The sequence below is a fragment of the Tachyglossus aculeatus genome, chromosome 4 (genome assembly GCF_015852505.1).
Source record: "Tachyglossus aculeatus isolate mTacAcu1 chromosome 4, mTacAcu1.pri, whole genome shotgun sequence".
Taxonomy (NCBI): Eukaryota; Metazoa; Chordata; class Mammalia; order Monotremata; family Tachyglossidae; genus Tachyglossus; species Tachyglossus aculeatus.
In genome coordinates this window covers 117,106,458-117,121,875 of record NC_052069.1, presented here as the reverse complement: position 1 = coordinate 117,121,875, position 15,418 = coordinate 117,106,458, and the positions used below count along the sequence as shown (strand labels likewise).

At 48.0% G+C, this 15,418-nt stretch overlaps 1 protein-coding gene across 2 annotated transcripts; it reads right to left on the bottom strand.

Moving 5' to 3' along the window:
- Window positions 1-1,606: 1,606 nt before the first annotated feature.
- Window positions 1,607-15,175, bottom strand: COQ4 (coenzyme Q4). 2 transcript variants are annotated; one of them, XM_038745221.1, is made up of 7 exons: window positions 15,151-15,175; window positions 10,421-10,637; window positions 7,276-7,372; window positions 4,685-4,787; window positions 2,708-2,837; window positions 2,419-2,512; window positions 1,607-2,248 (listed from the first exon to the last, which is right to left on the bottom strand). In XM_038745221.1, the coding sequence occupies exons 2-7, from the start codon at window positions 10,593-10,595 to the stop codon at window positions 2,047-2,049; spliced, it is 801 nt and encodes a 266-aa protein (XP_038601149.1). In that variant the 5' UTR covers window positions 10,596-10,637; window positions 15,151-15,175; the 3' UTR covers window positions 1,607-2,046. The 2 variants fall into 2 exon arrangements, with proteins under 2 accessions (XP_038601149.1, XP_038601150.1); XM_038745222.1 differs by lacking the exon at window positions 15,151-15,175 and adding an exon at window positions 14,850-14,889.
- Between the last annotated feature and the right edge of the window lie 243 nt (window positions 15,176-15,418).

Below are 15,418 nucleotides of genomic sequence, written 5' to 3'. Positions count from 1 at the left end.
GGGAAGTACAAGTTGGCAACAAATAGAGACGGTCCCTACCCAACAGCGGGTTATTGAGCGCTTACTGTGTGCTAAGCACTGTATACCAAGAGCTTGGGAGACTACAATTGCTTGCTGTGCGACCTTGGTCCAGTCACTGAACTTCGCCGTGCTTCAGTTTCCCCAACTGTAAAATGGGGTTTCAATCCCTGTTCTCCCTCCTACTTTGGACTGTGAGCCCCATGCGGGACAGGGACTGCGTCCGACCTAATTGACTTGTCTCCCAGGGCTTACAGCAGTGTCTGACACATAATAAGTGCTTAAAAAGTTCCCTAAAACAAAAAAAAAACCCATAAAACATTAATTATCGGCTAATAATAACAGTGGTGGTATTTGTTAGGTGCTTACTATGTGTTGGGCACTGTACTAAGTTCTGGGGTGGATGCAGGCAAAACGGGTTCCTGTCCCCCATAATAATAATAATAATAATAATAATGGCATTTATTAAGCGCTTACTATGTGCACGAGACAATCCCCATTTTACAGATGAGGTAGCTGAGGCCCAGTGAAGTGACTTACCCAAGGTCACACTGCAGACAAGTGGTGAAGCCGGGATTAGAACCCGGGTCCTTCTGACTCCCAAGACCGTGCTCTATCCACTAGGCTGGATCACTGAATAAGCTGGGAGCTACCATAATCAATCAATCGTATTTATTGAGCGCTTACTGTGTGCAGAGCACTGTACTAAGCGCTTGGGAAGTACAAGTTGGCAACGTATAGAGACAGTCCCTACCCAACAGTGGGCTCACAGTCTAAAGGTCGGCATAGGTCGACCGTAGGTCGGCAGAGGTGGGAAGGCCTGAGATATTGAGGCCGAGAGTGAGGATAACAATAATGATGGTATTTGTTAAGCGTTTACTATGTGCCGGGCACTGTACTAAGCGCCGGGAAGCCAGGTATGTCTGGAGAGAAGGCTGGGAACCCAAAGTCAGAGAGGAGGGTGAGCTGACAGAGGTGAAGAGCAGCTAAAAAGGACCCCTAAGACATCACTGCAGCTCCCCACCCTCCTTGGCTGCTCATGCTCCAATCCGAGATTCTCCCAGATTTCCCGAGGACTCCCCCCGGGTCTCCCTCCGCCCCCAATCCTCCATCCCTCCAAGTCTAGGGCTGCTTTCCCAGCTTTAAGCTGAGCTTTCTGCTACAAAGAACCCTGCCCGACGAGGTTTAGCCAGATCCTAAGGACCAGCCCCTAGAGAAGGTATCTTTGGAAATCCTCTGCCCCCCGGGCTGAAAGCAGCAAACAAGGCGGGAGAAACAGTGTGGCCCAGTGGATGGAGCTCGGGCCTGGGAGTTGGAAGGACTTGGGATCTAACCCCGGCTCTGCCACTTGTCTGCTGTGTGGCCTTGGGCAAGTCCCCTGACCTCTCTGGGGCCTCACCTCATCTGTAAAAGGGGGCTGAGTCCCACGTGGGACATGGACTGTGTCCAAACCGTATGCACCCCAGCGCTCAGTGCAGTGGCTGGCACACAGTAAACATTTAGCCAATACCATAACGAAAAAGAGGGCTGGTGCGGGGCGGTGGGGTGTCTCCTCGGAGAGGGAGTAAGGGGACCCAGACACGGGGCCTTTCGTTTCCAGATGAGGCTTTTATTGAGGAAACATCAGCTCCACTCCCTCCCTCATCGAATCTGCCTCCCCCCACCCCCGGTCCCTGGATCGGACAGCCGATCGATAGTCCAGGAGTCCTATCCGGGTGTCCAGCCACCGCGGCCACCCACAGAGTCCCCTGTGTAGGGGAAGAGACATGAGGAGGAAGAAGAGGACGAGGGGCCGGGGAAGGTGGAGATCCCTAGGACTGCCCCAAGATGAGCCAGATTCCGTGGATTCTCGCTCGCCTCTGAACAGCTCCCCTACCTCCAGATCACTAGATTCCTCTGAGCCTCCACCTGCTCAAATCCCCTCAGCTGCTCCCTTTTGGACCCCCAGCCCACCATGAGCCTAGAAAAGAGGGAGGAAGGGTACCAGCCGGTGGACCACCAGGCCCCGGGGAGCGGGCCGTGGACGGCTCAGTGTTGGGGGGCGGGGGACGGGGCGGGGGTCCTCCGCTCCCTGCTGAGCAGGGGAGGCGGGGGGATGCGCAGCTCCTCTCGCAGGGCTTCCAGGGGTTGGTCCCAGCGCCGCTCGTAGTACAGGCTCAGGACGCAGCGGGAAGTGAGGCCGCTGCGGACGGCCCACGGGATCAGGTCGCCAGTCAGCACCCGCAGCTTTCTGCGGCGGAGGGGAAGAGCGGCCTTCGCTCCGGCTCCAGACCCGGGGCGCCGGCTGACGTGGGGGAGCCTCGGGCACGGGAGTGACCCAGTGCCAGGATGACCCTTGGACTCTGGGACTCTCCCACTTTCTTCCCCGTCCCCTCCCCGGGGCCACGCGGGCAAGCTTACTGAGCATTGAGGCGGACGGGGCCAAAGACGGCTCCCAGCATGCACATGGGCAGGCCCAACTGGACGGCTTCAAACCACTTCACCACCACCTCCCCTGAGGAGAAAGAAGCGGAGGAAATGGGAAATGGGAAGCGGGGGCAAAAGAGGGAGGGCTCGTCCCCACCGCCCGCCGTCTCCTCGTGCCCACCGCTAGCCCAGCCATATTGATGTCTCCGTCCCTTCGGGCGGGGGCCCGGGGGGCTGCGGTCCGAGGGGGAGGAGCGACGGAAGCGAGGGGCCGGGGGCTCACCCAGCATGTTGGTAGGCATCCCGAGGAGGGTGTGTAGCAGGTCATGAACCTCGCGGTAGCGCTGAATCACGTAGGCCAGTTCTTCATCGTCCACAAAGCGGGTCGGGGCCCGGGTGTCTGGGGAGACCCGCTGACAGCCACGATCCCTCCCGGTCACCTTAAAGCCCCTGGTTCCTCCCTGCCAACACCCTCGAGGCCAGAGGCCTCAACTCCCCCCGGGAGCGGCCTTCCCTAGGCCCTCGGCCTCCCATCCTTTGGAAGGAAGTGCCGGACAACTTCCGGACCTCATCCCTCTGGTTTCCCTGATCTCCTCCTCCACTCGCTTATTTCGCTACATCATCATCATCATCAATCGTATTTATTGAGCGCTTACTGTGTGCACAGCGCTGTACTAAGCGCTTGGGAAGTCCAAGTGGGCAACATATAGAGACAGTCCCTACCCAACGGTGGGCTCACAGTCTAAAAGTCTACATAACCCGGGGACCTGGCTCGGTGTGGGTTGGGTGGTCCGGCCACCCTCTTTATACACCTGTCAGGTCAAGCCGGGTGGTGCCGGCCGACGGCCCGCTCCCGGAGGGCAGGAATCCTGTCTGCCTTAGTCCGCGCCGATTGGCGCCGGGTGCCGACAGAGGCTTAACTGGCGTTTTGATCGTTCGAGGGGTGATTCATCTGAGTCAGGTTCCGGGAAGATGGGTTGAACCCTGGACCTTGAATGGAGTAACCTCCCGGCCAGCCTCATTGCTTCATCCACTCTGTGGGATGTCGGGGGCTCCATCCCAGCTGGGTCACAACCTCCGGGGCTGTTGATTCAGGGAGGATCGGGGGAGAGGAAGGGGCTGGCGAACCCGTGGCCTCCGTTTCCTCCCACTGCCGGGGAGCTTCCCTGCCCTCTACTCTGTAAATATGTATATATGTTTGTACATATTTTTTACTCTATTTATTTATTTTGTTTGTACATATCTATTCTATTTATTTTATTTTGTTAGTATGTTTGGTTTTGTTCTCTGTCTCCCCCTTTTAGACTGTGAGCCCACTGTTGGGTAGGGACTGTCTCTAGATGTTGCCAATTTGTACTTCCCAAGCGCTTAGTACAGTGCTCTGCACATAGTAAGCGCTCAATAAATACGATTGATGATGATGATGATGATGTAAACTCGTTCTCGAGACTCTAAGCTCCCTGTGGGCAGGGGATGTGTCTGCTGGATTGTTATCCTGTACCCTCCCAAGCGCTTAGTACACAGTAACCGCCCAATTAATATGATCGAGAAGCAGCGCGGCCTGGTGGATAGAGCGCAGACCTGGGAGTCGGAAGGACCTGGGTTCTAATCCTGACTCGACAGCTGATCTGCTCTGTGACCTTGGACAAGTCACTTGACTTCTAGGCAACTCAGGTACCACATCTGTGAAATGGGGATTAAGGCTGTGAACCTTATGAGGGATAGGGACTTTGCCCAACCTGATTATCTCGCATCTACCCCGGCGTCCAGTACAGCGCCTGGCACATAGCAAGCGCTTTCCAAATGCCATAAAGAAGAAGAAGAGGATTGATTGCCCACCGTCCTGCCCAGGCTCCGGGGGCAAGAGGTTGGTCCTGTCCTGGCGTCACGCTCCAAAACGTTTCCACCTGGGAGCACCTGCCCTGGAGGGCCGGAATCCGTGTCTCGTTGGACTTTCCAGACCTGGGTTCTCTCCCTCCCCTCTAGAGGAACGGGAGAATCAATCAATCAATCAATCGTATTTATTGAGCGCTTACTGTGTGCAGAGAAGTCCAAATTGGCAACATATAGAGACAGTCCCTACCCAACAGTGGGCTCACAGTCTAAAAGGGGGAGACAAAGAACAAAACCAAACATACTAACAAAAGAAAATAAATAGAATAGATATGTACAAGTAAAATAAAGAAATAGAGTAATAAATCTGTACAAACATATATACATATATACAGGTGCCGTGCCAATCGCTAGCCCAAGGACTCACGTTATCATCCAAGAAGCGCACGTATTCCCGGCCAAAAGTGCCCTCTGGCAAGGCCCGGAGCCGGGTCAGGTCCAAGGTAGGGAGCCGAATGCGGGGTCGTTCCCTGTGGGGCAGAGGGGAGGCCTTAGGCGGGGAAGGGAGAGGCAGGAGGAGAGGATGACGAGGTGAGGCAGCGTGGCCCGGTGGAAAGCGCGTTGGCCTAGATTCTACTCCTTGCCCCGTCACTCACCGGCAGTGTGACCCCAGGCAATTCACTTAACTTCTTTGTGTCTCAGTTTACTCATCTGTAAATGGGGACCTAAATACCTGTTCTTCCTCCGACTAAGGCTGCGAGGGATTGGGACTGTGTCCAACTTGCCTATCTTGGCTCTAACCCCACACTTAATACAATACCTGGCCCACAGTAAGCACTTGTCAAATACCATCGTTATTAGAACCCATTAAGTCCTCTGGGAAACCAGCAGTCATGGGGAGGAGTGAAACGTCAAGGTAAACAGAGGGACGGGGGGAAGTTACCATACCCTTTCACCCCATTACATACTATATATGTATATATGTTTGTACATAGTCCTTGTAATCCCCAGCGCTTAGAACAGTGCTTTGCACATAGTAAGCGCTTAATAAATGCCATTATTATTATTATTACTCTATTTATTTATTTATTTATTTTACTTGTACATATCTACTCTATTTATTTTGTTAGTATGTTTGGTTTTGTTCTCTGTCCCCCCCTTTTAGACTGTGAGCCCACTGTTGGGTAGGGACTGTCTCTATATGTTGCCAACTTGTACTTCCCAAGCGCTTAGTCCAGTGCTCTGCACACAGTAAGCGCTCAATAAATACGACTGATTGATGGATTACTATTTCCCTTCTTGTCTTATGCCGTCGAGTCGTTTCTGACCCAAAGCGACGCCACGGACACAACTCGCCCAGAACGCCCCGCTCTCCATCTGCAATTGTTCCGGTAGTGTACTTAGAACAGTGCTTTGCACATAGTAAGCACTTAATAAATTCATTCATTCAATTGTATTTATTGAGCGCTTACTGTGTGAGGAGCACTGTACTAAGCGCTTGGGAAGTCCAAGTTGGCAACATATAGAGACGGTCCCTACCCAACAGCAGGCTCACAGTCTAGAAGCAGCGTGGCTCAGTGGAAAGAGCCCGGGCTTTGGAGTCAGAGGTCACGGGTTCGAATCCCGGCTCTGCCAATTGTCAGCTGTGTGACTTTGGGCAAGTCACTTAACTGCTCTGGGCCTCAGTAACCTCATCTGTAAAATGGGGATGAAGACTGTGAGCCCCCCGTGGGACAACCTGATTACCTTGTATCTACCCCAGTGCTTAGAACAGTGCTTTGCACATAGTAAACGCTTAACAAATACCATCATCATTATTATTATTATTCTTAGAAGGGGGAGACAGACAACAAAACAAAACATATGAACCAAATAAAATAAATAGAATAAATATGTACAAGTAAAATAAATAAATAGAGTAATAAATATGTACAAACATATATACATATATACAGGTGCTGTGGGGAGGGAAAGGAGGTAAGGCAAGGGGGATGGGGAGGGGGAGTAGGGGGAGAGGAAGGAGGGGGCTCAGCCTGGGATAATAATAATAAATGCCATCATTATTATTATTATTAGTAGTAGTAGTATCGTGTTAGTGCACTGTAGCAGTAGTGTTCTGGAGTGTTCTTGGTAAAAATCCAGAAGTGGTTTACCATCCTCCTCCAAGAGGCCTTCCCAGACTGAGCCCCCTTTTTCCTCTCCTCCTCCCCATCCCCGCCGCCCTACCTCCTTCCCCTCCCCACAGCACCTGTGTATATGTATGTACAGATTTATTACTCCATTTTACTTGTACATATTTACTATTCAATTTTTCTGTTAATGATGTGCATCCAGCTTTAATTCTATTTGTTCTGACGACTTGACCCCTGTCCACATGTTTCGTTTTGTTGTCTGTCTCCCCCTTCCAGACTGCAAGCCCGTTGTTGGGCAGGGACCGTCTCTCGATGTCGCCAAGTTGGACTTCCCAAGCGCTTAGTACGGTGCTCTGCACACAGTAAGCGCTCAATAAATACGATTGAATGAATGAATGAATCGCCGCCTTCCGCGCAGTAAACTCAAGTCTCTGCCCCCGACTCTCTCCCGGGCCGCTGCTGCCCATCATCGCTGAGTTTTGCCTTGTAGCAGATTGTTTTCCACTCGCTAGCCACTGCCCAAGGGACGAACGGAATGGGTAGGCCTCTGCTTGACTCTCCCTCCCGTAGCCGAGACTGGTAGAGTCCTGGAAATTCTCCAAGCGCGACCCTGAAAGGGGCACCATTTCCCTTAGCTATAATTTATTTTAATGTTTCTCACCCCCCGTCGACTGTCAATTCCTGGTGGGCAGGGATCGCATCTGCCGACTCTCCTTTACTGTGCTTTCCCAAGTGCTTAGTGGAGGGCTCTGCACGCAGTAAGGGCTCAGTAAATTCCACTGACTGATGATTCCACATGGGTCATAGCCGCCTTGAGAGACTAAAGATCCCTGCTGGAGCCTGAATCCTGGAAAGGTGGGGACGGGGTGGTGGGGCAGAAACATACTGAAGGATCAGGGCACCCTCGGGGTCCTTCCTCATCTGCTCTCTGAGAGTCTGCAGAGCCCGGTGTCCTGTAGTTTCACCTAGGACTGCGACCATATCTGAAAGGGAAAGGGTAGGGAGGGAGATTAATAACAATAATAATAATAATAATAATAATAGTATTTGTTAAGCTAGTTAGTTAGTTAAGTTAGTATTTGTTAAGTATTTGTTAAGTACATATTTATTACTCTATTTATTTATTTATTTATTTATTTTACTTGTACATTTCTATCCTACTTATTTTATTTTGTTGGTATGTTTGGTTCTGTTCTCTGTCTCCCCCTTTTAGACTGTGAGCCCACTGTTGGGTAGGGACTATCTCTATGTGATGCCAATTTGTACTTCCCAAGCGCTTAGTACAGTGCTCTGCACATAGTAAGCGCTCAATAAATACGATTGATTGATTGATTGATTAAGCTCTGACTATGTGCAAAGCACAGTTCTAAGTGCTTGGGGGATACAAGGTGATCAGATTGTCCCACGTGGGGCTCACAGTCTTCATCCCCTTTTACAGATGAATAATAATCTGTAATAATATATAATATAATAATATATAATATATAAAATATATACATAACATATAATATATTACATATAACACACAATACATAATATTGATATTATTAATATTATATAATATATAATATTATGATATATTATATTGTATTATTATATGATACGATGATATATGATAATACAATATAATATATATTATATTATTATATTATATATTATTACAGATTATTATTCATCTGTAAAAGGCGATCAGATTGTCCCACGTGGGGCTCACAGTCTTCATCCCCTTTTACAGATGAATAATAATCTGTAATAATATATAATATAATAACATAATATATAACATATATAACATATATATATAATATAATACACAATATATAATATTGATATTATTAATATTATATAATATTATAATATATTATATTGTATTATTATATGATACAGTGATATATGATAATACAATATAATATATATTATTGTATTATATATTATTACAGATTATTATTCATCTGTAAAAGGTGATCAGATTGTCCCACGTGGGGCTCACAGTCTTCATCCCCTTTTACAGATGAATAATAATCTGTAATAATATATAATGTAATAATATATTATATTGTACAATTATATATCATTGTATTATATAACAATATAATACAATGATATATAATAGTACAATATAATATAATGATCCGTAATGATAATAATGGTATCCTTTAAGCTCTTACTAGGTGCCAAGCGCTGCTCTAAGTGCCGGGATACATACAAGTCAATCCGGTTGGACACGGTCCCCGCCCCGCATTCTGATTACCATCTTACAGATGAGGTAACTGAGGCACGGAGAAGTGACTCGCCCAAGGTCACGCAGCAGTTAAGTGGTGGAGCTGGGATTAATACCCAGGTCCTTCTGGCTCCCAGGCTTGTGCTCTATCTGCTAAGCCGCCAAATCAATCAATCAGTCAATCAATCGTATTTATTGAGCGCTTACTGTGTGCAGAGCGCTGTACTAAGCGCTTGGGAAGTACAAGTTGGCAACATATAGAGACGGTCCCTACCCAACAGTGGGCTCACAGTCTAAAAGGGGAAAGTGGGAAAGGGCAGCCAAGGAACATCCTGCCTGCCTTGAGAGGCTGTAATTTTCCCCAGACACCCAAGTATCAACTCCTCAGGAGTGTGGGACAGCGGGGGGCTTGTTGGGAAGGAACCTCAGGGAGCTACCGTGGCTCGGTGGAAAGAGCACGGGCTTTGGAGGCAGAGGTCATGGGTTCGAATCCCGGCTCCGCCACGTCTGGTGTGTGACCTTGGGCAAGTCACTTCTCTGAGCCCCAGTTACCCCATCTGTAAAATGGGGATTAAGACTGTGAGCCCCCTGTGGGACAACCTGATTACCTTGTCACCTCCCCAGTGCTTAGAACAGCGCTTTGCAATCAATCAATCAATCAATCAATCGTATTTATTGAGCGCTTACTGTGTGCAGAGCACTGGACTAAGCGCTTGGGAAGTACAAGTCGGCAACATATAGAGACGGTCCCTACCCAACAGCGGGCTCACAGTCTAGAAGGGGGAGACGGAGAACAAAACCAAACATACTAACAAAATGAAATAAATAGAATAGATATGTACAAGTAAGATAAATAAATAAATAAATAAATAAGTAGAGTAATAAATCTGTACAAACGTATATACACATATACAGGTGCTGTGGGGAAGGGAAGGAGGTAAGATGGGGGGGATGGAGAGGGGGATGAGGGGGAGAGGAAGGAAGGGGCTCAGTCCGGAAAGGCCTCCTGGAGGAGGTTATAGCTTATCACCTAATAAATGCCATTATTATTATTATTATTATTATTATTATTATTATTATTATTATTATTATTATTATTATTATTTCCTCTTCCCCACCTCCCAGCCCCACATGGCTCAGAAGCAGCGTGGCTCAGTGGAAAGAGCCCGGGCTTTGGAGTCAGAGGTCATGGGTTCAAACCCCGGCTCCGCCAATTGCCAGCTGTGTGACTTTGGGCAAGTCACTTCACTTCTCCGGGCCTCGGTGACCTCATCTGTAAGATGGGGATGAAGACTGGGAGCCCCCAGTGGGACAACCTGACTTAGAACAGCGCTTTGCACATAGTAAGCGCTTAATTAAATGCCACCACTATTATAATCATTATTATTTAAATTCACTCAATCGTATTTATTGAGCGCTTACTGCGTGCAGAGCACTGTACTAAGCGCTAATCACACGATGGCATTTAGACTGCGAGCCCACTGTCTCTATATGTTGCCAACCCAAGCGCTCAGTACAGTGCCCCGCACACAGTAAGCGCTCAATAAATACGATTGATTGATTGATTGGCCCAATTGGTGCTTAATAAGTCCCATCATTATCATCATTATTATTACCTGGAACCTCAAGGGCACTGAGTTCGGGGAGGGGGGCACGGAGAGATGGCTGGGCAGAAGAGACGCCGACAACAGGGATGGGAAAGCGGGGCTCACTCCGCCGGGCCCCGCTTGTCTTCGGGAGACCGGTCTCTGGTGGGAAAATGATCTGGGGACCGGAGAAGAGGGGAGGCCCCCGGTCTGGACGGACTTACCGTGCCGGTAAGGGTCGTACAGGGCCATGACGGCCGAGCCGGCCGCCAGCAGTGCCTTCTGCAGGGGGCTGGTGGGGATGTGATCGGGGTACAGCGGGGCCGAGGGCCCGGCGTGCAGCGGGCGACACCTGGGACCTCCAACACGGCCGGAGAGCGAGGGGATCAGCTTCATCATTCCTTCGATCCTATTTACTAAGCGCCTCCTGTGCGCGGGACACTTGGGAAAGAACAACACAACAATAAGCAGCGACAATCCCTGCCCGCAACGAGCTCAGAATCTAGACATGGGTGGCGGGGTAAGTGGGGGGGGGGGGGGGGCAGACATCAGTACAAATAAATAAAATTAGATATAATAATAGTAATAATGAAGGCATTTATTAAGCGCTTACTATGTGCAAAGCACTGTTCTAAGCGCTGGAGGGGGTTAGAAGGTGATAAGCTATAACCTAAGGTTATATATAACCACAAGTGGCGTGGGGCTGGGAGGTGGGGTAGAGGTAATAATAATAATAATGATGGCATTTATCAGGTGATAAGCTATAACTTAAGGTTATATATAACCACAAGTGGCGTGGGGCTGGGAGGTGGGGAAGAGGAAATAATAATAATAATGATGGTATTTATTAGGTAATAATGGCATTTATTAGGTGATAAACTATAACCTAAGGTTATATATAACCACAAGTGGCGTGGGGCTGGGAGGTGGGGAAGAGGAAATAATAATAATAATGGCATTTATTAAGCGCTTACTATGTGCAAAGCACTGTTCTAAGCGCTGGGGAGGTTATAAGGTGATAAGCTATAACCTAAGGTTATCTATAACCAGAAGTGGTGTGCGGCTGGGAGGTGGGGAAGAGGAAATAATAATAATAATGCCATTTATTAAGCGCTTACTATATGCCAAGCACTGTTCTAAGCGCTGGGCGGTTATAAGGTGATAAGCTATAACCTAAGGTTATATATAACCACAAGTGGCTTGGGGCTGGGAGGTGGGGAAGAGGAAATAATAATAATAATGATGGCATTTATTAGGTGATAAGCTATAACCTAAGGTTATATATAACCACAGGTGGCGTGGGGCTGGAGGGTGGGGAAGAGGAAATAATAATAATAATGGTGGCATTTATTAAGTGCTTATTATAGGCCAAGCACTGTTCTAAGCGCTGGGGGGGGGGTGGGGGGTTATAAGGTGATAAGGTGATAAGCCATAAGCTAAGGTTATATATAGCCACAAGTGGTGTGGGGCTGGGAGGTGGAGAAGAGGAAATAATAATAATAATGGCATTTATTAGGTGATAAGCTATAATCTAAGGTTATATATAACCACAAGTGGCGTGGGGCTGGGAGGTGGGGAAGAGGAAATAATAATAATAATGGCATTAATTAGGTGATAAACTATAACCTAACGTTATATATAACCACAAGTGGCGTGGGGCTGGGAGGTGGGGAAGAGGAAATAATAATAATAATGATGGCATTTATTAGGTGGTAAGCTATAACCTAAGGTTATATATAACCACAAGTGGTGTGGGGCTGGGAGGTGGGGAAGAGGAAATAATAATAATGATGGCATTAATTAGGTGATAAACTATAACCTAACGTTATATATAACCACAAGTGGCGTGGGGCTGGGAGGTGGGGGAGGAAATAATAATAATAATAATGGCATTTATTAAGCGCTTACTATATGCCAAGCACTGTTCTAAGCGCTGGGGGGGTGGCAGTTATAAGGTGATAAGCTATAACTTAAGGTTATATATAACCACAAGTGGTGTGGGGCTGGGAGGTGGGGAAGAGGAAATAATAATAACAATGATGGCATTTATTAGGTGATAAGCTATAACCTAAGGTTATATATAACCACAAGTGGCGTGGGGCTGGGAGGTGGGGAAGAGGAAATAATAATAATAATGGCATTTATTAGGTGATAAACTATAACCTAAGGTTATATATAACCACAAGTGGTGTGGGGCTGGGAGGTGGGGAAGAGGAAATAATAATAATGGCATTTATTAAGCGCTTATTATAGGCCAAGCACTGTTCTAAGCGCTGAGGGGTGGTGGTTATAAGGTGATAAGCTATAACCTAAGGTTATATATAACCACAAGTGGTGTGGGGCTGGGGGGTGGGGAAGAGGAAATAATAATAATAATGATGGCATTTATTAGGTGATAAGCTATAACCTAAGGTTATATATAACCAGAAGTGGTGTGGGGCTGGGAAGTGGGGAAGAGGAAATAATAATAATAATGGCATTTATTAGGTGATAAGCTATAACCCAAGGTTATATATAACCACAAGTGGCGTGGGGCTGGGAGGTGGGGAAGAGGAAATAATAATAATAATGGCATTTATTAAGCGCTTACTATATGCCAAGCACTGTTCTAAGCGCTGGGGGGGCGGTTATAAGGTGATAAGCTATAACCTAAGGTTATATATAACCACAAGTGGTGAGGGGCTGGGAGGTGGGGAAGAGGAAATAATAATAATAATGGCATTTATTAGGTGATAAGCTATAACCTAAGGTTATATATAACCACAAGTGGCGTGGGACTGGGAGGTGGGGAAGAGGAAATAATAATAATAATAATAATGGCATTTATTAAGCGCTTATTATAGGCCAAGCACTGTTCTAAGCGCTGGGGAGGTTACAAGGTGATCAGGTTGTCCCATGGAGGCTCGCAGTTTTAATCCCCATTTTATAGATGAGGTCACTGAGGCCCAGAGAAGTTGAAGTGACTTGCCCAAAGTCACACAGCTAAGTGGCGGAGCCGGGATTTGAACCCATGACCTCGGACTCCAAAGCCTGTGCTCTTTCCTCTGAGCCACGCTGCAAGTCAGGGTGACCCACAAGGGAGTGGGAGAGGAGGAAAAGTGGGGCCTGTCACTCATTCATTTATTTTTATTGAGCGCTTACTGTGTGCAGAGCACTGTACTAAGCGCTTGGGGGAGGACAATACAACAATAAACAGACACATTCTCTGCCCACAACAAGCTTACAGTCTAGTTGAGGAGTCAGAGCGACCCTCCCTAACCCCTACACCACGAACCAATCAATCAATCAATCAATCGTATTTATTGAGCACTTACTGTGTGCAGAGCACTGTACTAAGCGCTTGGGAAGTACAAGTTGGCAACATATAGAGACAGTCCCTACCCAAGAGTGGGCTCACCCATCCACTGCCCGGCTCAGAAGCAGCGTGGCTCAGTGGAAAGAGCCCCGGCACTGGAGTCAGAGGTCATGGGTTCAAATCCCGGCTCTGCCAATTGTCAGCTGTGTGACTTTGGGCAAGTCATTTCACTTCTCTGGGCCTCAGTGACCTCATCTGTAAAATGGGGATGACGACTGGGAGCCCCCAGTGGGACAACCTGACTTAGAACAGTACTTTGCACATAGTAAGCGCTTAATTAAATGCCATCATTATTATTACTATTTAAATTCACTCAATTGTATTTATTGAGCGCTTACTGTGTGCAGAGCACTGTACTAAGCGCTAATCACACGATGGCATTTAGACTGCGAGCCCACTGATGGGTAGGGCCCGTCTCTATATGTTGCCAACTTGTACTTCCCAAGCGCTCAGTACAGTGCTCTGCACATAGTAAGTGCTCAATAAATATGATTGATTGATTGATTGATTGATTGGCTCAGTGGAAAGAGCCCGGGCTTTGGAGCCAGAGGTCATGGGTTCAAATCCCAGCTCCGCCAACTGCCAGCTGGGTGACTCTGGGCAAGTCACTTCACTTCTCTGGGCCTCAGTTCCCTCATCTGTAAAATGGGGATTAAGACTGTCAGCCCCGCGTGGGACAACCTGATCACCTTGTAACCACCCCAGCGCTTAGAACAGTGCTTTGCACACAGTAAGCGCTTAATAAATGCCATTATTATTATTATTATTGATTGATTGATTGAGTGAGTGCTAACAATGTGCAGAGATGAGTTCCCTCCTGTGTAAAATGGGGATTGAGACCGGGAGCCCTATGTGGGCCAAGGACTGGATTTGCTTGTACCCACCCCGGCGCTTAGTACGGTGCCTGGCACCTAGTAAGCGCTTAAAAAATACCACCCTTAGCCCAGTGCTCTGCACACAGTAAGCGCTCAATAAATACGATTGATTGATTACCTGGCTCAGTGGAAAAGAGCGTGGGCTTTGGAGTCAGAGGTCATGGGTTCAAACCCCGGCTCCGCCAACTGTCAGCTGTGTGACTTTGGGCAAGTCACCGTGCTTCTCTGTGCCTCAGTTACCTCATCTGTAAAATGGGGATTGAGACTGGGAGCCCTGTGTGGGCCAGGGACTGGATTTGCTTGTACCCACCCCGGCGCTTAGTACGGTGCCTGGCACCTAGTAAGCGCTTCACAAATACCACCCTTAGTCCAGTGCTCTGCACACAGTAAGCGCTCAATAAATACGATTGATTGATTGATTACCTGGCTCAGTGGAAAAGAGCGTGGGCTTTGGAGTCAGAGGTCATGGGTTCAAACCCCGGCTCCGCCAACTGTCAGCTGTGTGACTTTGGGCAAGTCACCGTGCTTCTCTGTGCCTCAGTTACCTCATCTGTAAAATGGGGATTGAGACTGGGAGCCCTGTGTGGGCCAGGGACTGGATTTGCTTGTACCCACCCCGGCGCTTAGTACGGTGCCTGGCACCTAGTAAGCGCTTCACAAATACCACCCTTAGTCCAGTGCTCTGCACACAGTAAGCGCTCAATAAATACGATTGATTGATTACCTGGCTCAGTGGAAAAGAGTCTGGAGTCTGAGGTCATGGGTTCAAACCCCGGCTCCGCCAATTGTCAGCTGTGTGACTTTGGGCAAGTCACCGTGCTTCTCTGTGCCTCAGTTCCCTCATCTGTAAAATGGGGATTAAAGACTGTGAGCCCCACGTGGGACAACCTGACCACCTTCTAACCTCCCCAGCGCTTAGAACAGTGCTTTGCACATAGTAAGCGCTTAATAAATACCATTATTATTATTGTTATTATGAGGTCGGGAGAGGA

What these genes read in the sequence shown, in the direction of transcription:
- COQ4 (XM_038745221.1), bottom strand. Translation starts at nt 10,595, where the DNA reads ATGATGAAGCTGATCCCCTCGCTCTCCGGCCGTGTTGGAGGTCCCAGG. An exon ending in GAGGGTGCCCTGATCCTTCA is followed by an intron (nt 4,788 to 7,275) that starts GTATGTTTCTGC and finishes TCTGCCCCACAG; the next exon opens with GGAACGACCCCGCATTCGGC. An exon ending in TGCGCTTCTTGGATGATAAC is followed by an intron (nt 2,838 to 4,684) that starts GTGAGTCCTTGG and finishes CGTGGCTGTCAG; the next exon opens with CGGGTCTCCCCAGACACCCG.